The sequence below is a fragment of the Hylobates moloch genome, unplaced genomic scaffold, assembly GCF_009828535.3.
Source record: "Hylobates moloch isolate HMO894 unplaced genomic scaffold, HMol_V3 SCAFFOLD_2, whole genome shotgun sequence".
Classification (NCBI taxonomy): Eukaryota; Metazoa; Chordata; class Mammalia; order Primates; family Hylobatidae; genus Hylobates; species Hylobates moloch.
In genome coordinates this window covers 134,372,703-134,397,994 of record NW_026652277.1, presented here as the reverse complement: position 1 = coordinate 134,397,994, position 25,292 = coordinate 134,372,703, and the positions used below count along the sequence as shown (strand labels likewise).

At 37.1% G+C, this 25,292-nt stretch overlaps 1 protein-coding gene across 3 annotated transcripts; it reads right to left on the bottom strand.

Moving 5' to 3' along the window:
* Positions 1–2,630: 2,630 nt before the first annotated feature.
* On the bottom strand, positions 2,631–24,925 carry RWDD1 (RWD domain containing 1). Of its 3 annotated transcripts, XM_032157493.2 has the most exons (9): positions 24,675–24,924; positions 23,351–23,478; positions 22,168–22,281; positions 15,921–15,986; positions 11,431–11,561; positions 6,950–7,093; positions 5,533–5,665; positions 4,986–5,048; positions 2,631–2,927 (listed from the first exon to the last, which is right to left on the bottom strand). In XM_032157493.2, the coding sequence occupies exons 6-9, from the start codon at positions 7,073–7,075 to the stop codon at positions 2,806–2,808; spliced, it is 444 nt and encodes a 147-aa protein (XP_032013384.1). In that variant the 5' UTR covers positions 7,076–7,093; positions 11,431–11,561; positions 15,921–15,986; positions 22,168–22,281; positions 23,351–23,478; positions 24,675–24,924; the 3' UTR covers positions 2,631–2,805. The 3 variants fall into 3 exon arrangements, with proteins under 3 accessions (XP_032013384.1, XP_032013393.1, XP_032013375.1); XM_032157502.2 differs by lacking the exon at positions 23,351–23,478; XM_032157484.2 differs by lacking the exons at positions 22,168–22,281; positions 23,351–23,478 and having other exon boundaries at positions 24,675–24,925.
* Between the last annotated feature and the right edge of the window lie 367 nt (positions 24,926–25,292).

Sequence of the window (25,292 nt, the reverse complement as noted above, 5' to 3'; positions counted from 1 at the left end):
GTTATTATCACTCCTGTTAGTTTTACCTCAACTGGGAAATGTTCACATAACCATTTAGACCTGTTGCCTTAGATCAGCATTTATCCAACTTTTGCCCTAAGGCATCCACCTCTGCTGGCAAAAGTGCATGAAGTAAAGCAGGATCAAGGAACATTATTCCAAGTTGTAGATGGCAAATACGACATTTCTTTGAACTCTCATGCTTTACTTTAAAATACATTAGAATTAATTTTGCACTCTATTCTATAATTCATTCATTCAACAAATATTAGGGGCCTACTGCATGCCAGGCATTATTACAGGGATACAGTAATGAATAAACATATCTGTGTTTGTTTTTAACCTAGTAACATTTTAATACAACTGGCACGAGTAGAAAAACAAAAACTTTACCAAATCAAAGAGCAAAACCGATAATCCAAGATGGAACAATTATTGCTTCAAATACCACTAGTCATGCTATTGCAACCTGAGAGTATATTTGCACCCATTTGAGCAGCATAGTCTTGGGCTAATTCCCAGAATACAAAGCCAACAGTAAATATTTACTCTAGATGAAAATATTTGAGAATATTATTAGAACTAGGTTATTAGAAGACAACTAGGTTGTCTTCATTTTACCATTAGATTCTGCCTTTAGGTTCTGAAATGGCAAAGGTGGACATCCACTTTAATACCTGGAGAAATATATAAAACATATTTTTAAAAATCACATGAAGTGGATGGGAGGTTATCATTCCTGACACTTCAAAGTTAAGTCTTGATTTCAGCACCACATTGCTAACAATTGCTTTTTTTTTTAAACCTTAATCGAGCAGCTTCTTCCAGGTTCTTATGTATCTGCTGATCAGTTTCAAAAAGATGGGAAAAGCAAAATCTCACATAGGACAAACTTTTGGATTTCTCTCTGCATAGAAATGCTGAACATTCCTGTTGTTATTCCATTCTATTGGTCTGGGATCAAGGCTGACGTGAAGATTCCTTGAAAAGTATTAAACTCCTCAATGGTAATTTTATCTTAAATAATTTGCTTTTTGATTATAAGGTCTAACTCCAATAATGAAGGATTAATATTGCTGTTTGTGGGTATGTGGCATATGTATTTTTTTACTGGAGGCAGCTCTTTATAATAGCTTTATGAATTTAAAATAGCACAACTGATTTCCTATTGGGGTTGAGTCAGTCCTCCAAAACTGTAGTGACTCAATAACTTTCATGAAGCCTGGCTCTCCTACCTGGAGCCACAAAGTCAATCATCCCAAATTATTACAAAGCACTCTATGTGCATGGATGTTAATGTGTTTCTCTTGCAGACAATCTACAATCCCCAAAATTCAAACTCCTTCAGACTGGTTAATTAGAAAAGAGGTAAAGAAAATACCAAAATATATAGACTTCACGACTACAGGACAGTGGTTCTTAATCCAGATTGTGCATCAGAATAATCTGTAGAACCAGTATGAGATTTTGCTGTTTTAAAATTCAGACTGGGGATCCGTGTTCATAAATCTAACCTGAGAGGGGCCTAGGAATGCATACCTTTTAGAAACTCCACGAATGACTCTAATTTAAATACTGTAAGACTGCTATAGTTTGGATATTTGTCCTCTCCAAATCCCACGTTGAAATTTAATCCCCAGTGTGATGGTGTTGGGAGATGGGGGCTAGTGGGGTGTCTGGGTTATGGCAGGTAGATCCCTCATAAATAGATTAATGCCTTCCTGTGGGGAACAGGGGTGAGGGAGTTCCCACCAAAGCTAGTTTTTAAAAAAAAAAAAAAAACCTGGCACTTCCACCCTCACTCTCTGGCCATGTGATCTCTACACACATAGTGCCTCTTCCCCTTCTACCATGAGTGGAAGCAGCGTGAGGCCCTCAACAGATGCAGACACCCAACCTTCAACCTTCCCGTCATCCAGAATTGTGAGCCAAATAAACTTTTTTTTTTTTTTGAGATGGAGTCTTGCTCTGTCGCCCAGGCTGGAGTGCAGTGGTGCGATCTGGGCTCACTGCAAGCTCCACCTCCGGGGTTCACACTATTCTCCTGCCTCAGCCTCCCGAGTAGTTGGGACTACAGGTGCCCACCACCACGTCTGGCTAATTTTTTGCGTCTTTAGTAGAGACGGGGTTTCACTGTGTTAGCCAGGATGGTCTCGATCTTCTGACCTCATGATCCACCCACCTCAGCCTCCCAAAGTGCTGGGATTACAGGCATGAGCCACCGCGCCTGGCAAACCTTTTTCTTTATAAATTACCCAGACTCAGATATTCCTTTACGGCAATACAAAATGGACTAAAATGAAGGCTAAACTTCATCTTATTCCTGATCATAATATGGCCTCCTGGTTTTGTCAAGACTTAAATTTAGTGTGCCTGGAGGCTAGAATCTGGATGGTTTAATGTGCTAGTCACCTCAGTTTTCTCACACTTCATATAACAATTGAAATCCAGAAGTAGCCAAAGTCTCCAGCATAGAAATTCCAAGTTACTCCAATTTCCTGTGTATAAACTCGCTCATGTGCACAGCAGCAGCCTACCTTCAAGTCTTGGTGTTACAGGCAGGATCTCTCTCAAATACTAGGTGATTTTAAATACGTAACCTTGTGCTCACCAGTAAGAAGCCTTGAACATTTTATATTTGAAATTTTAAGGTCAGTTTATTAAGTTCAATGATGAAAGCTATCAGAAGAATATTCTCCTGAAAATAATTTTTTTCTTAGAAAAAAAGAAAGGAAAATCAAAACCCTCTGAGCATAGCCACAGATGCTGTGGCAGTCAAGCCTCTCTGCAGATGGGGACAGTCCATTAGTCAGCTGAGTCACTCTCTGGGTCAGCAGGATTATAGTCTGGATCATCTTCATCATCCTCCAGCTCCAAGTCATCCATTTCTTGGAACAAAGACTCATCTACCTCCACGTTGTTTCCAGCTGCAAAAGGCACAAAAAAAAAAAAAAAAAATCACCTTCAGTCTTACACTCAGAAATAAAAGATAAAACTCATTGGCATTACCAAATAGAAATCTCTAAATCTGCATGTGAGGTAGGAGTGATGAAATCCCAAACTACAATTATCAACAGTGATTTGTATTGGTCAGTAGAGACTCCAAAATTTTAAGAGCAACTTCATGTTTCCAGTTCATAGTCTAAAAATCTAGTTATTAAAAAAAGCTTACTAGAATTTATAATGTAGCATGTTACACGTTGAAGACAAAGATAATATGTTCTCCTGGTTATAGAAAATTGATTATCACTGATCATGGGACCTGTATGAGGAGTTATCTCTTCCAGTAGTGGTAGATAAGCACATCGTTAAAGCTCAGCCATACTTGTTAATTAATTGATTTGATTTGATCTTCATTCTCACCCAGTTCCCCTTTTAACCAATGGTATGCCTTCAGTTACAATGTCTAAAGCCTATAGGAAATAGTACCCAGGCTCTGCATTAAACATCTTCACTCTTCAGTGTGTCTGAAGTAGATAATACAATTAAGTCCTGGCCAAAGAATAACTGGCTCTGTCTAGGAGACATAGCAAAGGCATCATGGAGCGAAGGAAGTCTGAAGTATCTTCATGATAAATTTGAATCCACCAAGAAGAAAAGGAGCCAGGATGAAGCAATTTTTGGTAGAAGTATACACAAAGGCAGAGAGAAAATATAAGACCTTGAATAATTCTAACTGGATGATGAAATTCCTGAGAAAAAATAGCTGAAAGTAACGTAGATGAGGGCCAGATTGAGAAAGATTGTGTAGGTCATTCTCTCCCTATAAGCAGTGGAAACCATCAAAGGATTTTAAGGAGAGAAATTTTATGATTAAATATGGGTTTTAGAAATACCATCTCGTAGGGAGTGACTATAGAATAGGTAATGGCACTAGGAGAAGAAGAGGTTTAGGGAAATAAGAAGCTGCCACAAAAATCCAGGTGAAAATGATAAAACATTTAAATCAGAAAAGGAAAAGGTATCAAAAACTTTAAAATGTTGCCTATCAGTAAAGGCCTAGCTTAGATTAGAAAGCATTTAGCAGTAAGCTATATCAATACTGCTTCTTAACCTTCTTTAGCAGGTAATCCAGAACAAGGCTGAAAGGCCAGAAGCTAAAGGATTCCCAACTGGCAAGACAGACACAACAAAAGGTTAATGAAGTACAGAACTCTAGAGTAATTCAGAACTCTAGCTAATTCAGTAGCTATCAAAGGTGTGACTGAGCGTGGAGCCCAGTTTAAGAAAACACATGTAGGCCATAAGTTCCCAAGGGGAGAGAACTGGCCCATACTGTACTCTTCTGTATCCTCAGTGGCCAGGACAGCGCAATAAATATTTCTGAATGAATCGATGATGGATAGATGGAAGAGAAGAGGATAGGTGGTAGAAGAAAAGCACAAGGGACTAGATGTTCCAAATACAGCAAGAGTCATATGAAAGTCTGGTGAGAGGGGATGCTAGGAGTTAAACATGAGGTTTTTACAAGCTCCATGACAGACCATAGAATAGTTTTCACAAATTTATGATACTAGAAATTTGAAGAAAACAGGTCACCTGAATCATAATAACCTGGTTTACTAGATGTGAGAGGCTAGTGTGATCATCATTGTCTATTTCTATCTTTGATATTGCTTAAGTTATCAAAAAATTTAAAATATATGTTGTTACAGAATTACAACATTCATTTCAAATGTATAAATTAGTCAACCACTAAAATTTATTCTCCAAAATGTATTTTTTAACAGCCTTGGGAGGAAAAATGTACAATAAATAAAGTTCAGTTTGATTTTCATGGTTCAAAATTAAAGAGACTACAGTATATACATGTGGAATTCTTTTTCTTTTTTTTTAAAATAGAGTCAGGGTCTCACTATGTTGCCTAGTCTGGTCTCAAACTCCTGGGCTCAAGCAATCCTCCTGCCTTGGCTTTCCAAAATGCTGGGATTATAGGTTTGAGCTACTGTGCCTGTCCTACATGTGGAATTCTAATATTATCTTACCATCCTCCAAGAACTGGATATCAGATGTGTCAAGATTATGATCTGTTTCAAATAGTTGTTTCCCTAAAAAAAAAAAAAAAAGTATGTTTAATTCAAATGGCATAGTTTTTCTCCATTTTCACTACAACACTTAGAAAGCAAGTTTGAAAACCTCTTTTTCTGTGAATTTCAATAAATTTCTGAATCTATTCAGTAGCTAAGTGGCATATGAAACGTATCTGCATTAAAATGGAACAAGTGAAAACCCAGTCTGCCTTGGGGTACTAGAAGAACAAATGGGTTTGACTCTACTACTTCTAAGACATGATCCTGAATGTCCTTCTATCACAGGATCTAGCAATTATAATACTTATATCAAAGATAAGCCATAAAAATTAATTACCAATTATGAGTAGAGAAATATCATCTGGTAGATATGTTTTCTCTTTTTGTCCTAGATGCCTATGTATATTATTTTCTTACAGAAATCTGACCAAATTATCCTCTTGCTATATAAAAAATGATACAGGAGGGTTTAGGAAGAACAGGAATGGCAGGGGAATCATACCACTTAATTTATTTTTTCCTGCTTGTTCTTCTTCTTTCATCCTTTTCTTTTTAATTTCCAAGAGTTCTGCATCAAACTTGGCTTTCCAATTTAAGAAATTCTCAATTGTAACTGGAGTACCATGGAATAATTGCTTAGAAAAAAAAAAAAAGTCACCAGATTAATGAAACAGCAGTTTAACAAATAAATCCTGACAGTATCTTTTAAACAAATCAATATAACCCCTTATAAGAAAAACAGAAAAATTAATGTTTGAATTTTTGAAATATTTAAACTGATTTCTGCCTGCACTGGCTACTCTCATTGGTTTTGGCAACATACTTTGTAGTAGTCCATTTTTTATTCTTATTACAAAAAACAAAGATAATATGCAATGTATTCACTGTATTTACCACCATAGCTATTCATTGTTAAGAAGAAAGTTGTTGCTGTCTGATATGGTTTGGCAGTGTCCCCACCCAAATCTCAACTTGAATTGTATCTCCCAGAATTCCCATGTGTTGTAGGAGGGACCCAGGGGAGGTAAATGAATCATGGGGGCCTGTCTTTCCCATGCTATTCTCATGATAGTGAATAAATCTCACCAGATCTGATGGGTTTATCAGGGGTTTCTGCTTTTGCTTCTTCCTAATTTTTCTCTTGCCGCTGCCATGTAAGAAGTGCCTTTCACCTCCCACCATGATTCTGAGGCCTCCCCAGCCATGTAGAACTGTAAGTCCAATTAAACCCCTTTTTGTTCCCAGTTTTGGGTATGTCTTTATCAACAGCATGAAAACGAACTAATACACTGTCAATACTGATATGTTTTGAATACACATCAATTTCTAATACTAAATCATTGCCTTATCACTTCATTTCAAAATATGAGGTTTTCTTTACATTTAGTAACTATTTAATTCACTGTAGTATAGGGGATTTATAATTCTAAACTCTATACCAAGCTTGTCCAACCCATAGCCTGAGAGCTGCATGCAGCCCAGGACAGCTTTGAATGTGGCCCAACACAAATTCGTAAACTGTCTTAAAACATGGTTTTTTTCTGCAATTTTTTTTAGCTCGTCAGCTATTGTTAGTGTATTTTATGTATGGCCCAAGACTATTCTTCTTCTTCCAATGTGGCTCAGGGAAGCCAAAAAATTGGACACCCCTGGCTCTATATCATAGGTGAAATCTTTATACTTCTTAGTCTTATCTGCATGAGTTTTACTAACTTTTTACTGATTATCATTCATTACTCATGCTATGCCGCCAACCAAATCAGGGACTTCTACAAATTTAGTCAAACTTTACTAAAATTTACTTTTATTTATTTTTGTGATTTCCAAAAAAAATACTGCTATTGATTAAAAAAAACCCAACCAAGCAACTGAAAACTGATTTAAGAAATAATAAAAGAAAACAAGGCTTTTAAATATACCTTTTCAGCTTCTTCTGCTTCTTTTTCTTTTTGTTTCTTTTCTTCTTCTCTTCTAGTTTTTATCTGATCTACTATTTCATTTAATTTTTCTTGCACAGCTGTCACTAAAGTAAAAATCATCACCATACCAAGATTTTCTTCAGCCTATGTAACACAAAAAGGTGATGAGGAATAAACTCTCAGAAAAATAAAAGTCCATACATTTATAATAATTACTAATTTGGTTATATTCTATATTCATACAGTTCAATAAAAGATCATTTAAGTGAGCATATATATAAATAATAATATCTTATTTAAAAATTCGTGTAACTGTGCCATATCCAATCTGAAACAGATACTGTGTTTCACCAAATTCTGTTTAATAATCATACAGGTAAAATTCAGAAAACTGTTTCCTATGGTAACTAGTAACATCCTTTCTCCAAAATGTTTTCAGTATTTTAGTTCTTTCTGACTATTTGAAGAGCCATGACAATGAACTGCATTTTGAGGCCAGAGTGATTTCTAAAATAATATAATAATAAAGAATGTAAGAAATACTGTAGTTTATCTATATCAACCTTTTTTTCTTTAGATTTGAAATGGTTTAAAACCAAATATAAAAGCATCTCGAACTCATGAAAAAGATATAACTCAAAAGGCTATTAGGAAGTTGGTCATTTGAAGGCAGAAAAAAATAACAAGATAGGGTTCCAATAAAGAAGACAAAAATAATTTCAAAATATACTAGCCAGAATCTCAGTGCTAGAAGCAGAAATTACTAGGCATTTCTTTGACAAGGCTGGCCTCAGCAGCATCTGAGTAGGTATTGCATCTCCTGGGCCCTCTATGAGTACTAGGCTTCAAGCTAGCTCCTACAATCCAATTCACTAGGGCTTCTCTGTGGTGTTTCTATGCTAACTATCCTAAATCTATGACTAAACAAACCTCTCTCCTGAGTGACAAACCCATATTAAAACTGACTATTTTGGGGCAGTGACTTGATATCCCACAGTCATCTCAACACAAAACTATCATCATCTTCTCAAAACCTATCCTGGATTATCAATCTCCGCAAATCACACCACCACCCACCCAGCCTGAACATCACCATCTCATCATAAGCTCCATCACTGCTACTTATCTATTCTTAAACGTCATTTAAGTCTGTCCATCAACACTGTTATAAGCCTAGCCCGGAGTTCCAACATTTTCAGCTTGGACTACAAGAAACTCCTAACTGGTCTCCTTAAAAGCTACAATCCTAAAACCTAACATCAACCTCCCCTGACCACTCAATACATACATACATAAACACACACACACACACACACACACACACACACACACATACACACACACACACAGAGAGAGAGAGAGAGACAGAGAGTCACAGAGAGAACTAATCAATTTATAAACTGAAGCACCACAAACTATCTAGTCAGTCTCTTGCTTAAGACCCCTTCATAGCTTCGCAAACCAATCAGGACCCAATACATATTTTGTGAATGTTTAGCAGACCCTTCAAAGAAGAAAGTAGCCTCTTTAGTTACACCACTTATCACCACCAACTTCAAATCCTAAGTTCAATAAATTTTGTATGACTAGAAGTTCTAGGAGAAATAATCAATCACTTGCTCTCTCTCACCTCAATATCCTTTAACAAGTTTGTTCCTCTATCCTGAAATTCTTCTACTCTATTTCCTGGCCAACTCTTCCTACAGCTCTCAGCTACTCCTGGAAGCTTCTCCAGAACTTTGTCTATGTCAACCCATATAATCTTATATTTCATAAGATTCCGTTATGGCATTTTTCATACAGAATAATGATTTCCAATTTGCTAATCCACACTACTCACCAGAGAAAAAAATCTATGAGACCCAGGATGGTGTCTGTCTTGTTCACTCAACCTAATGCCTGACATATTTCAATAACAAAACTTTCATATCCAATAAAAGTAGGTTATCTTTTAGAAAAGTTAAGTATTCCGATAGAAAAGCAAAAAAATAATCATTCACATGGAAACTGGATAACTCGGAAGTCATACTAGTTCCACATCACTAGTATTTTTAAAATGCAAATTATAATTACATTCCATTTTCACCTTGTCATCATTTTATGTCCAAGTGTAAATATCTTGTATTAGCAAATGTGAGAAAACAGATACCACAATGACTACGGTGAGATCATAAATTGGCACAACCATTTTGAAGGCCAAATTAGCAATATGTATGAAATTATTAAGTATGCATTCCCTTTAATTCAGCAATAGTACTTTCAGGAAACACTGAACCACCATACTCATCAGCAATTCATTCTTTTCATTTATTCAACAAACATTTGAGTGTTTATTATGTGCCAGGCACTAGGAGTACAAAACAGAACCTGCTCTAAGGACTTACAAGTAGTGATATATAAGAATGCTGAAAGAATTATATACTAATTCTTAATTATTTGTTAATTATATATCAGGCAACAAAGACAATTGTAAATTGTTTTACAAAAAGATGAGTAATTACATATACATACAATGAAATTCTATACGATTACCAAACATAATGACTCATATATGTTTAACTGAAATGAAAAGATGCTCACATATATTATGTGAAAAAGAGGATGTTATAAAACATTATGCATAAAATGATCTGACTTGGGTAGGAGAGGGGGACTATGTATATAACCATAAGGAAAAAAAGTATCACACTAGATCACACCAAAATGTTAATAGACAATTAATTATACATGGTTGGTACAATTAAAAATCATCTTTATTTTCTTCTTCTTCATGATTTTTTGTATCTTCTGAGTTTCTGTAATATGAATTTATTATTTTGATACTGGAAAATTGTAACAATTATTTTTTGGAAAACAAAGGAGAAATACTCCCTGAACACACCTGAGGCTCAGGCAGGTGTCAAATAAATCAAAACAGCCTTTTTGAAAAGAGACAGTTTGAGTACAAATAAAATACTAAAAACATGGAAAAATTCACTTAGACTGAATAATTTACATTAAGGTATGACTGACTGAATATAGCATAACCATCCCAGGTTCTCTGCAATGTTTTAAAAGATGTTGAAGAGCTGGGCAAGGTAGTTCATGCCTGTAATCCCAGCACTTCGGGAGGCTGAGGCAGAAGATCACTTGAGCCCAGGAGTTCAAGGCTGCATGAGCCATGAGCATGTCACTGCCCTCCAGCCTGAGTGACAGCAAGACTCTGTCTCAAAAAAAAAATAAAAATATACAAAAAAAGATGTTAGAATTAGCATAACTTCATGCAAAGTAACAAGGTGAATAGGGCCCAACATCAGCAAAAATTCCTATCTGATATATCTTCTTTCACTCCTCATTGTACAACAGCTCCAGATATATATATATATATATATTTTTTTTTTTTTTTTTGAGACAGAGTCTTGCTCTATCGCCCAGGCTGGAGTGCAGTGGCGCAATCTCAGCTCACTGCAAGCTCCACCTCCCGGGTTCACGCCATTCTCCTGCCTCAGCCTCTCTGAGTAGCTGGGACTACAGGCGTCCGCCACCACGCCCGGCTAATTTTTTGTATTTTTAGTAGAGACGGGGTTCACTGTGGTCTCGATCTCCTGACCTCGTGATCCGCCCGCCTCGGCCTCCCAAAGTGCTGGGATTACAGGCGTGAGCCACCGCACCCGGCCAACATCTCCAGATATTTTTATAACATCAACATTATGGTGACCACTGGTCTTTGGAATATGTAAGTCACATCTAAGGTGGAGATATGTTTTCTGTCAATTCTTCTTAGAGTAAACAAATAAAGGTAGGACTTCTGACTTTAAGATGGTGGAGTAAGAATTTTACCCCCTCCCTACTCTCTACTCTGAAGAACCCCATGAAAACTCTCTACCCGAGCATGAGTATATTTTAAATACCTGCCAAGCCCAGATTACGGGTAGCCTATCCCCCAATAAAATTAATCCAGTAAAAACTTTTTTAAATATCCATTTTTATTTCCACACAAGCCTCCCCTCATAGAGGGGTCATAAGCCATTATTGTTGTCTGTAAGCTTCAGGAGGATGAGAGATGGAAGAAAAAAAATCAATCACCAGTCTTTTTCCCAGACTGCAGGCAACTAGCATGTAAAAGTCAGAGAGGGAAGAAGTTTTAATTTTTTTAAAAAGTTGAAAATTGTAGCTACATATGGGACTGGGCATTCTAAAAACCAAATCAAAACACTGTTTACAACTTAAAGTACCCGTTGGACTTTTTATCACTAATGACATGAGGGAAAAAGCCATGGGGCTGACTGAGTTTCATGCAGGGGCACCGGGACAAATTCTATTACTCAAATTTTAAAGGGACAGTAGGAAACAAAAATAAAGATGCTCTGTGATTATGTAACATGAATTCCGCTTGGTCAATGTTCTATTTACACAATAGCATTTTCTAACTCTTGAAATGAATATGTAATATTTAAGGCCAATAAATGCTGCTACAAAACATAAAATTATTATTTCCTTACCTGTAATTCTAGTAATTTTAAAATGTCTGAGACATCATTATCTTCTAGATTTTCCTGGGAGAATATTTCATAAAGGGGAGCTTCATCTGGGTATTTTTCACTGTATGTAAACTTGAGGGTAGTCTGGACAGCTAAGACACAAGATAAGAGTTTGATGTGAATACCTTAAAAGTAAAGAGGTAGATAATCTTTGCTGAATCAGTAAAAAGTAGCACAATAGATTTTCCTACAAAGAAAAGGTTATTAAGAGACCAGATGGATAATCACTAATGTAAACAACACATACCACAAAGAGACAAGTGAAACAAATCATGGGAATACCAAAAATCACACTTACACGTGAAGCACATTTACCACTTATTGGTATTTTACCAGACTGCATGTCTGAGAAAGAGGGTGGATAAACGTCACTTTTTAAAAACCTTTCCTATGATAAACAAAAGGCACTGAATACAACACATTTTTAAAAAGTACTACCGTATGCTCATTTTCAGCCTCTACCAGAGCCAGTTCCTACTTGCAGAAGATCTGGCTGTAGCCCTCGAATCTATATTTGAATCCACACAATGTCAGCAGGGCTAATTAGTGGCTGGGTGGCACCGTTTTGACCTCGAGAGTATAAAAGGTTATACGGGAAACTTTTAACCTAATTCATCTATATATTGTCACTCACTCTTTTAGTCTGTGTCAATTTACAGATCTTACACTTGTACGGAAGTAAAACTCTTATGGGCGTGTCAGTGCAAGGTGCCTCTCTGCAGCACAGGCCATTGAGTTCTCAATTCCACCAGGCAGTCTGCAACTAAGTAGTAGTGCTAAACATTTTCTATTAAGACTTTTTATTACTCACAATGACCTTTTTCCCAGAGTGCCATCTTTTGTGTAACTCACATTTTATATTATTAAAATCTACTGATTTTGATGAAGCAATACAAATTTATGCTGCTCTTCATGGACAGGGAAAAAAAGCACTTTAAAATTTGCAGGTTTGATATTTTATTTTTCATGTTATATTAACAAGGAATTTTATGAACCAAAAATTACAAAAGATTAAGTGTTAGAGGTCAGTAAGAAACAGTATCTTCTGGCATTTTCCTTTCTTCTTTTATTAACACATTTTTAGTTTTATTGGTGAAACAAGATTTTTTTTTCCATTTTATTTCTTCCCCAGCTTTCTTGAGGTATACTTGACAAATAAAAATTGTATATATTTAAGGTGTACAATGTGATGTTTTGATATACATATATATTGTGAAATGATTATCAGAACCAAGCTAATTAACATCACCTCACATCATTATGATTTGTGTGTGTGTGTGTGTGTGTGTGTGTGTGTGTGTGTATGTGGTGAGAACACTTAAGATCACCTCTTCCAGTAAATTTCAAGTATACAATACAGTATTATCTATAATTAATTATAGTCACTATGTTGTACATCAGATCCCCAAACTTATTCATCTTGCATAACTGAACCTTTGTACCCTTTGGCCAGCATTTCACCGTTCCTGCTACCTCCCAGACTTTAAACAATCAATGCATTAAAGAAGAAACTTAAAGGGAACTTTAGAAATATCTTGAGACAAAGGAAAATGGAACATGGCCAGGCGCTGGGGTTTATGCCTGTAATCTCAGCACTTTGGACAGCCAAGGCAGAAGGATCATTTGAAGTCAGAAGTTCAAGACCAGCCTGGGCAACAGAGTGAGACCCCCGTCTCTACAAAAAATTAAAAAATTGAGCTGGGAGTGGCAGCATGTGCCTGTAGTCCTTGCTATTTGGGAGGTTGAGGTGGGAGAACTGCTTGAGCCCAGGAGTTAGAGGCTGCAGTGAGCTAAGATAGCACCATGGCACTCTAGCCTGGGCAACAGAGTGAGACCCTTGTCTCTAAAAAATATTTAAAATTTTAAAAATTAAAAAAAAAAAAGAAAATGGAAACACATCATACCAAAACTTACAGGTTGAAGCAAAAGCTGTTCTGAGGAAAGTTAATAGCAATAAATGCCTACAATCAAATAAAAATAAAGATCTGAAGAAACAATTTAACATGCCCCTCAAGGAACTAGAAAAAGAAAAAACTGGACATAAAATCAGCACAAGGAAGAAAATAATAGAGATCAGAGCAGAAATAAATGAAATACATTAGAAAAACAATAGAAAAGGTCTAACAAAACAGCTAGACTAGAAAAAAGGGAGAAGATAAAAATAAATAAAATCATACATGAAAGAAGATATTTTATAACTGATATCAGGGATGGGGAGATAATCAGTTATAGGATAAAAGGTTTAAGACAGGATGAATAACTTCAGATCTATTGTAGTGCATTATTACTACAGCTAACAATAATGCACTGTATACTTAAAAATTGCCAAGAGATTAGATATTAAATGTTCTCACCAAAAAAATTAAAAAGTAAATTTAAAAAATAAAGTTTATCATTGTGGCAAATTAGTTTCTTCCTCTTTTCTATGAATAGAGCTTTATACTGGATTTGTTTCATGTGCATTATATGCTGAGAATATTCTTTAACATTTAGTGTAAATAGTTGCAAATTGATTTTCACCATGCAGGTATATTAAAATGCATTTAACCATTTAAATAACTAAGTTTTTTTAAAAAAATAAAATAAACTGATTCTACTATAAGTAAAAGACATTCAGTAGAGAAAATTTAGGAATAAAATAATGGAAAAATAAAATCACAAATAATCCCATTATCAGGAAGAGATCGCTATTTCCATTTTGGTATATTTTAAGTATCTTAAAAATATTTCATAAAACTACATTATTTTTATCTGCATATATTTACATTTTAGACAAAATTTTATGTATAGATGGATAAAATTTTGCTTAAAATGTACATATTCATATATAAATATAAAATCTCAAAAATATTGAGAATTCTTCCAAGTCTTTATTCAATACAATCATATTTCCACTTTATGTCACTGTTTACTAGTTAAGATAGAAACAATGACATTATAAACATCCTTGTATGTATTATTTTGTATTATGATACTGTGCTTAGAATAGATACCCATAAATACAGTAGTCATTGTATCAAAGAATATGAACATTTTCAAAGTCTCCTGCTTCATGATTCCAATAGTTCTCCTGAACATGTGTTTCGATTCATATTCCAAATAGCATAATGCTGTCTTCCAATACTAATAATTTGCTGGATATATTTTAGCTTGCATTTTTAATTACCTGTGAGATTGTTCTTTTAATACTACCTTTAGAAATTGTACATTAATGCCCTTTGCCCACTTTTCTACTAGTTTGTTCACTAAAAAGGAGTTTTTTGGGGAAAAAAAAGTACAATGCAGGATTTAGTTTCAAAGAAATAATTTTGAAAGTATGGTGGATAATGCACTCAGTACACCTATTTCATAGAGCTATTACTAGCTCCTAATAAAGCTATTATTCAGAATATGGGAGCTCACACAAGAAATTTTTATATTTTTCATTTCAGCGTAATCTTAAAGAAAATTTTATTTGGATTATTTACCAATGAGCATCACCACACCATTTTGGAACCCATAATGGCATCATATGAAGCCCAAATCATGCTACTGGCTTATTTACAAAGGAAAATTTTAAATGGTTTGAAGAACAGTCAGTATAGTATTTATTTCATGCTTTAAAGCATTACAGAAAAATTTTTAGATACCAATCTGCAAAAGTATATTGGTCATCAATTTGATAGTAAATAAATGTATTCAATATCCTTTTAATTCAGATTTCAATAATGTGTGAATGCAAACCTCATTTTCAAGTATACTAGACAGATTTGGAGTTATCAAGTAATACCATAAAAGCTGGCTATTAATGACTGCTCCTGGCAGAATTTAGGTTTACTAGCTTCAAAGGGGCAAAAAAATGTGTAGGGTTGTTAGTTCTAATTTACATAACCTTTTTATCAAATTACTATATCAACTAACGTGACTAAAAATAGAAATAAGCTTCAGATACCATTCCCCCAACCTCCAAATTTAATTTATTTAATTTTAATTTATTGGTTTTTATAGTTATTTCAAAAGAAAGAGACAGAAACATGCAGACAGACGTATATCCAGCCCCATTTATAACAGCAAATGTCCAGTGAACAATCTAAATGTTCAAAGAGAAAAACAGCCATGAAAAAATAATAGTCACTCAAAGGAACGACACAACCACTGAAATATGTTTGCACGCAAAGTATTGCTTTGAACAAAAGTCTCCTACCTTTTTTTATCTGCTGCATTATTAATATTAGTATTTCACTTTTAAAAACTAAACTTACTGTGCCAGACTATATTTCATTAATTTCCTCTCTATTTCCCTAGAAGTCATGTTCACACAGTAAATTCTGACTAGAAATATACAACATTCATAGTAGATTCGTAACAGCCCCTTAGCACCTCTACACGGCAATATCCAGCATAATGCCTACAGAATGAGTGAAATTCCTGAGAAACTTAGAAAAACCACAAGTATTTTTTATGAGACTTACTTTCATCATTTTCTCCAGCCTCAGACGTCACAGTAATGGTGAAGCTGGGTGGATTTTCTGATAATACTGCAAGAAAATACACACAGAAGTTACTGAAATGCTTTCTAAGGCAGATGCTTTTCCTTATTAGCAAATTATCAGTACCCAGTCCTGGAAACTGGTCCCTAGGCTATATTTCCATTTCCACAAATACAGACTGAACAGAACACTGAAATGATAAAATTACCATCAACTTTCTATTTAAATGGAGGGTTGTCCTTAATCTGGAAAGAAGTAACTATGGTAGATAATCCTCTTGGAGTTTTACCAAGTCAACTGAAATAATGAGGTAGTTTACCTTTTATTTTAAAATCTCCACCTATACATGGAAAATTACATTCTTAAAAAATCCCAAAAATAATGGCAAAGAGTTTCATGTTTCTCACCTGAAACTACCCACTGATACTCATGTTTCACTGATTTTTATACTTATATATCGTGAGACATAACTCAGAATCTCCATGACAAACAGTAAATACCAATTTGTTAAAGTTTATTAACAACAATTAATTTATTAATTCTTGCTGTCATTCTCTACCACATCATCTCTAAAACCAAACTTTCTTTCACATATGCTTACTAAGCCTCTACCATCTTTCATAGAATTATAAAATGAATTAGCTATGAATGTAAACATCAGATTGCATGTAATTTACTAAGCAAGACAAGACATGTAAATCAACATTTATATAAATAACAAAGCTTTGTATGTCATTTTATAGCCTATGTCTATCTAATACTAATCTCTGTTTATTATCTATTCCTCAACAAAAACGCTATAACAACTCTATGAGAGCTCCTAGATCAGTATCTGGCAGTATCTAGAAACTCAATTAATATTGCCCCAATAAAACAAGAACTAAATGAATAGAATGAAATGAGGAAAAACAGTAATGAAGAAAACTTGTACTCAGAACCATTTGAAAAGTAAACAAGGAAACTTCAAGCCACCAGGATGGCTGCTAAACCTATGAGAAAAGCCTATGCCTCACTCCCTGTCCAGGAAGCACTGGTACTTGTCAAGGTTGGCAGCAGCTCTGCCGACTTTTTCAGAATGAAAGAGCAACGGATTACTGAAGAAGTAATCATGGAAACTATTCAACTTTTCCTACCTGGGAACTTTCTAAAGCCATCATAAATATATATTATCAACAGTATTTTCTGGCTGGGCACAGTGGCTCATGCCTGTAGTCCCAGCACTTTGGGAGGCCGAGGCGGGCGGATCACTTGAAGCCAGGAGTTTGAGACCAGCCTGGCCAACATGGTGAAACCTCATCACTACTAAAAACACAAAAAATAGCCAGGCGTGGTGGCGCGTGCCTGTAATCACAGCTACTCCAGAGGCTGAGGCACAAGAATCACTTGAACCTGGGAGGCAGAGGTTGCACTGAGCCAAGATTGCGCCACTGCACTCCAGCCTGGACGACAGAGCAGGACCCTGTCTCAAAAAAAAAAAAAAAAAAGAAAACCCCAAAACCCAATTATTTTCAAGATAGATGTCTTCATTTTAATTGAATTTAAAGTACTTTAAGAAATGATGAACACCTGTGACTACTAGCAAAGTGTTAGATAAAAGACTCCGTAGATTCATATTTTAATAGGTTTTGGGTAGTCCGGCCCATGCTGAAAACAGTTTCAGCCCACTGAAAGGTTATTATAATAGAGCCATAATATGGTTGGGCTTGTCTATATTTTACAAATATATGTAAAATATAGTTGATGTATTTCATTCTTATTTCTTTTCATGACCAACTTTAACATTTACAAGTGATGAAATCTAAAGACTGCAACTATAGAAATAAGGAATCAGCCCAATGACATTCCAACTTATTACCACTTTCTAGGACTCCCTGAGGCTATAGGTCAGGGGTAACCAATACTCAATTACAACAGGTAACATTTATTGAGCATCACTTTGTGCTTGTGCTATGCTATGCATTTACACGAAAATCCTGTACTTCTGGCACAAGACCATGATTTATACGATAACTGTAATTCACTAAATTTTCAATGCCATCAAGTATGAGATATGCTTTATGTACCACTAAGAAAGAAAAATAAGCTGCCAACTAAACCGACATGTAACTGATTATAAGAAAAGTTCATATTTCAGAGATGTTAAGTGTAAAGTATGTCTTAAAAATAATTAAATATACTATCACCCCAATTTTACAGATGTGGAAACTGAGATACAGAGCTTTTAAATAATTTGTCCAAGGTTATCAGGTAGTAACTGAACAAACAGAATAAACTATATAGAGCATCATTTAGAAAGAAAACATATTTCCAGCTGAGAAATTCCAAGAAAGTCATTTGACCTAGGCTGTCAATCATGGGTGGCATACTGGCAAGCAGAGATGGAGAAGGGAAACGCACTTGAGGCATGATGGAAGCAAGGGCATAATGGTGGGAAAGCTAAAAATATATATAGGGAATAAGAAATTATCCCATTTGCTGAACTTATATGTGAGTGAAGAAAACTAGGTGAAAATACAGTTGAAAGTTTAGTTGTGCACAATCTTTTTTTTAGCAATAATATGATCAGAATTGTTATCCAAACATAGGAAGACAAATCTAACAACAGCACATAAAATGAAAGGAGGGAGATGACTACAGGCAGTATGAAACTAGGTCACTATTGCAATAATCCAGGCAAAGGTAATGAGGTCCTGAACTAGGTCGGCAGCAATGGGAATAGCAGGAAATGGTGATAATGGTATTTTAAGTTGGCAGGCTGCAGACTGAGAATGTGATGCCACTAACAAAAATGAGTAGTAACAAAAAAATCAGACATGATATATTTTAAGGACACTTTAGGACTTTCAGTTAGAAGTGTTGAACGTGCAATCAGAAATGGGCGAATGGTGGCAAAGAGAGCTGGGCTTTAATTCAGTTTGGGATCATCTACACAGAGGTGATAGCTAAAGCCATTAGACTAAATGAGATCATCAGAAATGTAACACAGAGAAATAAAAGCCAACATAAGCTTTTTAAGGAATTCTCAATTTGGAAAACAAAGTAAGAGGAAGTAATAACAAACTCAAGAGATAACAGTGTTATGAAAATCAAGGGAAGTGAGTTTCAGGAGCAGATGAAGAATGATTCTCCTCATTCTACCCCATCCTGCCCACTGTCTCTTGTCAGTTTCCTAGCAAGCAGATTTTATCACATTGTTACCTGCTTACAGCAGCAGTTCCCTATCCATATACAGTATGTTGGAATAAGTTGTGAGAAAGGGGTAGAATCACAAACAACACACTAAAAAATATGCATAACTCGAAGTCTATTTTATTTGTGAAGCCACCCTACCTATTAGAATCTGAGTCTGATGTGGCAGTGTCTACAATATGCACTGTATTTCTGTGTGGGAATAAAACGGGCAATGAACTATTGCCCTGTCAGATCACATCTAAGTCCCTGACAAGGCCCTCTGTGATGTGGTCCCTGCTTACTGGTCAAGTCTCATTTTCCATGACTCTCACTTCTCACTTCATGTTCTAGCAGTACCCAAATCACTTGTCCTTTGAACACATTCTGATCCCTTAGGGTCCTGCTTCTGTATATGTGGGTCCCAGGCTGGAATACCCTTTCCCTAGTCTCATTTACTTGTTAGCTTGTCATTACTCCTAAATTTTCCGAAACAACTCAGACCATCCCCTCTCCCTAAATTTATCTGATGTCTGTTTCCCCAAGCTGAGATCCTAAAAAAATGTATATAGTAACTATTTGGTAAATGAGGAAACCAAAAGATATGGGAATGTTAGCAAGAATACTAGTGAACTGCCAGACCTGTGCAGTCAGCTAGAACAGGGAGGCAAAATGGACCAGAAAGAAACTGATGAACTATCAATCCATGAGAAATCATGAGACACATGTTCAATAAAAGCATGGGAACAAAAGAACTACAGGGTACAAAGGTTATGGGAAGGAGTAATTTTCAGAGGCCAAAATGTTAGAGATGGCATTTTCAAGGTGTGGCAACGCCCATGTGCAGCTAAAAAAAAAGTAGAAATCAAAATCATTAGTTGAAAGAGACAAGAAATTATGAAGCCATATTAGTGGAAAAATCAACAACTAAGATGGTATTTCTAGTAAAGAGTATCATATGTTTGTTTTACAATTATAAGTTATAAGGTATTTTCACTTACATTATTTCTCATTAAACAGATACAGAGACTAAGGCTTGGAGAGGCTAAGTGATTTGTCCAAGGACACTACATAAAGCTGCCACTATAGAGAAAAAAACGTGAAGAAAGTACAGCAAAGAAAAGATTTTGGGAAGTACTGCTAAGAGTCCCCCAATATCCACTCTCCCCTTATTTAAGTTATGCCATTTTTAACTGAGCATACTGACTACCCAGAATAAAGACTACATTTCCTAGTTTCATTTCCAGCTAGCTCTCACCATATGACTAAGTTCCCACTAAAAAGATGGAAGTAGATATGCCCTCTGACAGTTTCCAGGAAATTTCCTTAAGAAACTGCCATCTCTTACTTCTCTGTTTTTCTTCCTTCCTTTATTCATCCTACTTCCTGGAAAGGGAATGTTACCATCTTGGCCATGAGTGTAAGACTACATCTTAGGGATGACAGAGAGCTACATTAGAAGATGTGTCCCTGAGGAATTCTTGAAATAGAGCTGCCACAACTCTCTTATATGTGCAAGAGCAAAATACATTTTTACCTTTTTAAAAACCAATGTTATTGGGAGTTTTCTGTCACAGCTGAACCTAATCCTATTAAAATAAGTATTTTTTAAAAACAGAAAAAGGGATATTTCAAAGTTGGGCAGTAACTAAAATAGGGATGGGAAAGTTACTTAATTGGATTCACAAAAATAGATAATTCCTAAGTTCTGATAAAGGACTAATCCCATTACCATGTATTACTGTGAGTTAGGGTAAGTAGAAGAAAGATTAGTCTTCACTAAGGATGCCAGACTTCCACCACTGTAAGTAATTCAAAATACTTTTGAGGGCCGGGCATGGTGACTCACGCTTATAATCCTAGCACTTTGGGAGGCTGAAGTGGGTGGATCACTTGAGGCCAGGAGTTCAAGACCAGCCTAGGAACATAGCAAGACCCCAGTCTCTACTAAAAATACAAAAATTGGCCAGGCATGGTGGCACACACCTGTAATCCCAACTACTTGGGAAGGTGAGGCAGGAGAATTGCTTGAACCTGGGAGATGGCGGTTGCAGTGACCCAAGATGGTGCCACTGCACTCTAGCCTGGGCGACAAAGGGAGACTCTCTCTCAAAAAAAAAAAAAAAAAAAAAATTGAGAAAAAGAGTAAAGCTGGGCCAGGTGCAGTGGCTCACGCCTATAATCCTAGCACTTTGGGAGTTGGAGGCGGGAGACTCGCTTGAGGCCAAGAGTTTGAGACCAGCCTGGGCAACAAAGCAAGACCTCTGTTGTTATAAAAAATGAAAAAATTAGCCAGGCATGGTACTGCGAGCCTGTAATCCCAGCTACTCTGGAGGCTGAGGTGGGAAGATCACTTGAGTAAAGAGGTCCATGTCTCCAGTGAGCTGACTGGGGCACTGCACTCCAGCCTGGGTGACAGAGTGAGACCTTGTCTCAAAAAAGGGAAGGGGAGGGGAGGGGAGGCGGAAGGAAGGAAGGAGAGAGAAAGAAAAAAAAGAAAGAAAAGGAAGGAAGGAAGGAAAGAGAGAGAGAGAGAGAGAGAAAGAAAGAAAGAAAGAAAGAAAGAAAGAAAGAAAGAAAGAAAGAAAGTTGTTGGCCACAGAGGAAGGACAGGAGAGATGTTAGGGGACAGATGGTGGTGAAACTGACAGAATTAAAGATTTGTCAAAAACAGGGATAACAGAGGTAGCAGCTAAAAGGTACATTAAGAGATACACAAATTACCTTTAGTTTCCACAAAATACGAGAGAGCCCATATTAAAATAAGTACCTCTGGTTGTTAGGGAGTGTCTGACCTTTCAAAAAGTATGACTTAGAACAAACTGCTTTTACAAGATGACTTCTTACCTATCTCAAGATACAATTATAACTGTCAAATGTGAATGGCTGCTGCTTAGAGGTACTGACAAAGAAATACAGGATTATGTACTCCTCTTTGTAAGGCAAACAGAATTAAGGAAACTTGGCTTTTGGTTAACCTGATGCCAACAAATTTGTTTCAATAAAACTCCCCACAGCCAGAGATTTCAATACATAAATTGAAATAACCAAATTCTACTACCTTAGCAGGACCTTGTCAAGTGAAGCACTACTGAAGGAGAATGTGGTATCAGGAGAGTCCATTTATATTTTGGAAGACTAGTTGTTAGGAGGGTTGGATCAATGTGCAATCAAGCTACAGAATAGGCAAAAAGAAGAAATTGTATTATGATTTGTTATAATCACAACAAATGCAACACTGGACCAAAGTTCTTTGCAAATAGTCAAAGCAATTAATTCTGAGGTTAGGCTAAATCTATGTGCCTAGGTCTATGGGCTGGACTGTGCCTCTTCAGCATCCACACGAGGTCACGTGTACTAAACAAATGCTTCTTTGTCAAGCACTCAGTCATCCATTAAAAAAAAAAGTATATCTGTTTCCTTCATTAATAGTATTGAGCATTAACCAAATTCAATAATTATATGTGATTCAAAATGAAGTTACAAAACTCCCATTTACTGTTCCTTGGCCAACTGACACAAGCAAGATCTCTTTCTTAAACCTGGCATGAGAATACAAAAGTATGGAATCATAAATACAAAAGAAGGCTATAAAACAGAAAATCTTGCAAATCTCCAAGATTTTAAAAGATCAAACATGGAAACATTTTATTTCAAAGTCCTCTGCCTTTTCCCCAAGAGGTTTCATAAAGAACATGATCACTAGGAAGGCAAAGTTCCTAAGAACTATAAATAAAGACATCTCATTTTAATTTATTTATTGCAAAGCTTGTAGAAATGTTGACAGGAGTTAGAGATAGATGGCTCATCTGATAGTGCAGAATACCCGAATGCATCAAAAGATTCATAAATTGTCTTTTATTACCCTAGCTCAGAATCCTCAAGCACTTGGGCATCTGATAAGAATTTCACATAGTGAACTATACCAGAGCTGTCAGGGCCTAGTACAATTTGAAATAACCACAAGATTATTTCAGGGTTAAAAACAAAAACAGATATCAGTTTTATAAATGCTTATATGCATAGGATTTAGCAAGGGATAGCTTATGTCCAAAGAAATGAAAAGAATAGCACATCCTGCTTTCTTGACTCTGCCTACAGTGTTCATACCTAGTATGTTTCCAAAGTACTGGAAATGACCAAACATGATTAAGAATATATCCAACAACTGAACCTATATTCTATTTTAGACATAGACATTTAAGCAAGGATAGAGAAGGGAGCCAGACTCCATACACACTCACCCAGTTAATGACACTCTCAAACCCCTCTTCACTCATCCCCTTAACATCCTCACAGCACAGATGTACTGCTGGTGAGAGAGAACATGAACAGGACTGGAGCTATACAGGGATAGCTGAGAGACATCTGCCTGTTGGCAAAGCAGAACAAAATTTGCTACCATTGCAAGCAGTGGTCAAAAGGTGGAGCCAAGAAAACTAAGCTAAACAATGAAAGGGAGAGGGGTTGGAGTTTATAAGTTAAAGTAATATACCTTACACTATAAATTCTGACTATCAACGGTAGGCAACACTCAAAGGAAAGGATGGGGAATGTAAATGCACACACCTAGGTTCTATTAACTCATATTGGCTTTATTTGACCGCTTCTCAAATCTCAGAGGACACATATTGATATAGTAATGTAGCATTTTTATAATCATCCGAAGCATAGCTTAATAGAGAAATCTCGTCCTCTAAATTATACCTAATGAACTTCTCATTATATTTTACATTAGCCCAACCTATCAAGTAATCTTCTGCTCTCTCAATCTCAGCTGGAGCTGAGTCCCAAGTCCCATATGTCTGGAAGGTGAAAGAACAGGCAAGCGTTCCGGACGTAACCCTTAGTACCAGCCCTGCCGCTAACTCGCTGGCGGACAGTCCAGAGCAAGCCACTTAGCCTTCCTGAACCCCCATGACCTTGGCTTGTAGCAGGACCCCCAGGATAGATGATGTCTAATCTCCCTTCCAATCTAACAACCTATGAATTTATAGCAGAACGGAAATTTGGGCCACATTATCCATTAGACATTCTGCTGAATGCCAGATTTTTTTTTTTTTTTCATAAGAAAAGAAACCCGACAGACTTCAGGGACTATGCTACTCTCAAAACCGATTTGAGTAACTGAAAACAGCACCCTGAATCCTATAAACTAAAACAGCATCGTATGAGAAAGTTTCTACCTTAATAAAGGTGAAAATGTGAAAACTAACATCCTTGCGGCTGAGGAAAAACGAATCTCACTTGGAGTATCTTTTAATGTATTATAAATCTCAGGTTGCTGTAGGTTACACAGAAACCAAAGTAATCCCGACTCAATTTTCAGGCCTGACACCCTCCAGCATCACCCGGACTTTTAGATTTCCGGGAACAAGCAGAGGAGGAGAAAAAGTCACTGGGTTGCTGGTAAGTGACTGAAGAACTTGAGAAGAGTGGAGGGCAAGGTGGCCGCGCGGCCTCAAGGTCCCCTTCTCCACCCCAGCCTATGAGGCCCAGAGCTGCGGCGACTCCTGCCTGTCCTACTCCACCTCGGGGCGGCTGCAGGCTTGCGGCCGCGGAAGTCACCTGTGAAGGAGTCAGGGTAGATGGACTCCAAAGCCTCCAGCTCGTTGCGCTGCTCCTCGCCGTAATCTGTCATCGTGGCCCTTGCTCTTGCCCATGGATCGTCCAGACACCTAGGCGGCGCGCAGCAGCCCAGACAGCTGCCGCGCCGGGAGAGCGGGCGGCGGCCAGGCGGGCGCAGGCGCAGAGTCCCCGGCTGGAAGGCCCAGGGCCCAAAGCCAGACCCGGCTTGCTTAGCTACAGCTCCGCGCCGGCCTCCGCCTGCTCCCTACTTCCACGTTCGATTCGTTCTGCCTGGCCAGGGGGGCACTGATTTGCTGCCTGTCCCACACTTGCCCGGGACTTGCTGGGACGGTGCGCGCGGTCTGGCATTCGCCAAGGACACCTACAGCCGGCTCCTGGACTTTGCAGGGCCTGAGCCTAAGAAGCCTCTCAGCGCGGCATCCTCGCTCGATGAGTCGGGGCTGAAAGGCCGGCATTGCGCGCCAGTGAATGATAGTGTCGCTGGTGGCCGGGCCGGGGCGGCGGGTGTCCGGTGCCTTCACCTTTTCTGGTTTCCGGTTTGACCCTGTGGCGTAGGTGCTGCGGGCTTGCAACCTAGTGTGGACTGGTGGGGCTCAG

Bases quoted from the DNA above. Each gene is read 5' to 3' on its own strand.
- RWDD1 (XM_032157484.2), bottom strand. From the start codon at position 24,747: ATGACAGATTACGGCGAGGAGCAGCGCAACGAGCTGGAGGCTTTGGAG. The intron at 7,094-11,430 runs GTAAGGAAATAA...TGTGTTACATAG, and splicing joins TAAAATTACTAGAATTACAG to GCTGAAGAAAATCTTGGTAT. The intron at 2,928-4,985 runs GTAAGATAATAT...TGCCTTTTGCAG, and splicing joins TATCCAGTTCTTGGAGGATG to CTGGAAACAACGTGGAGGTA.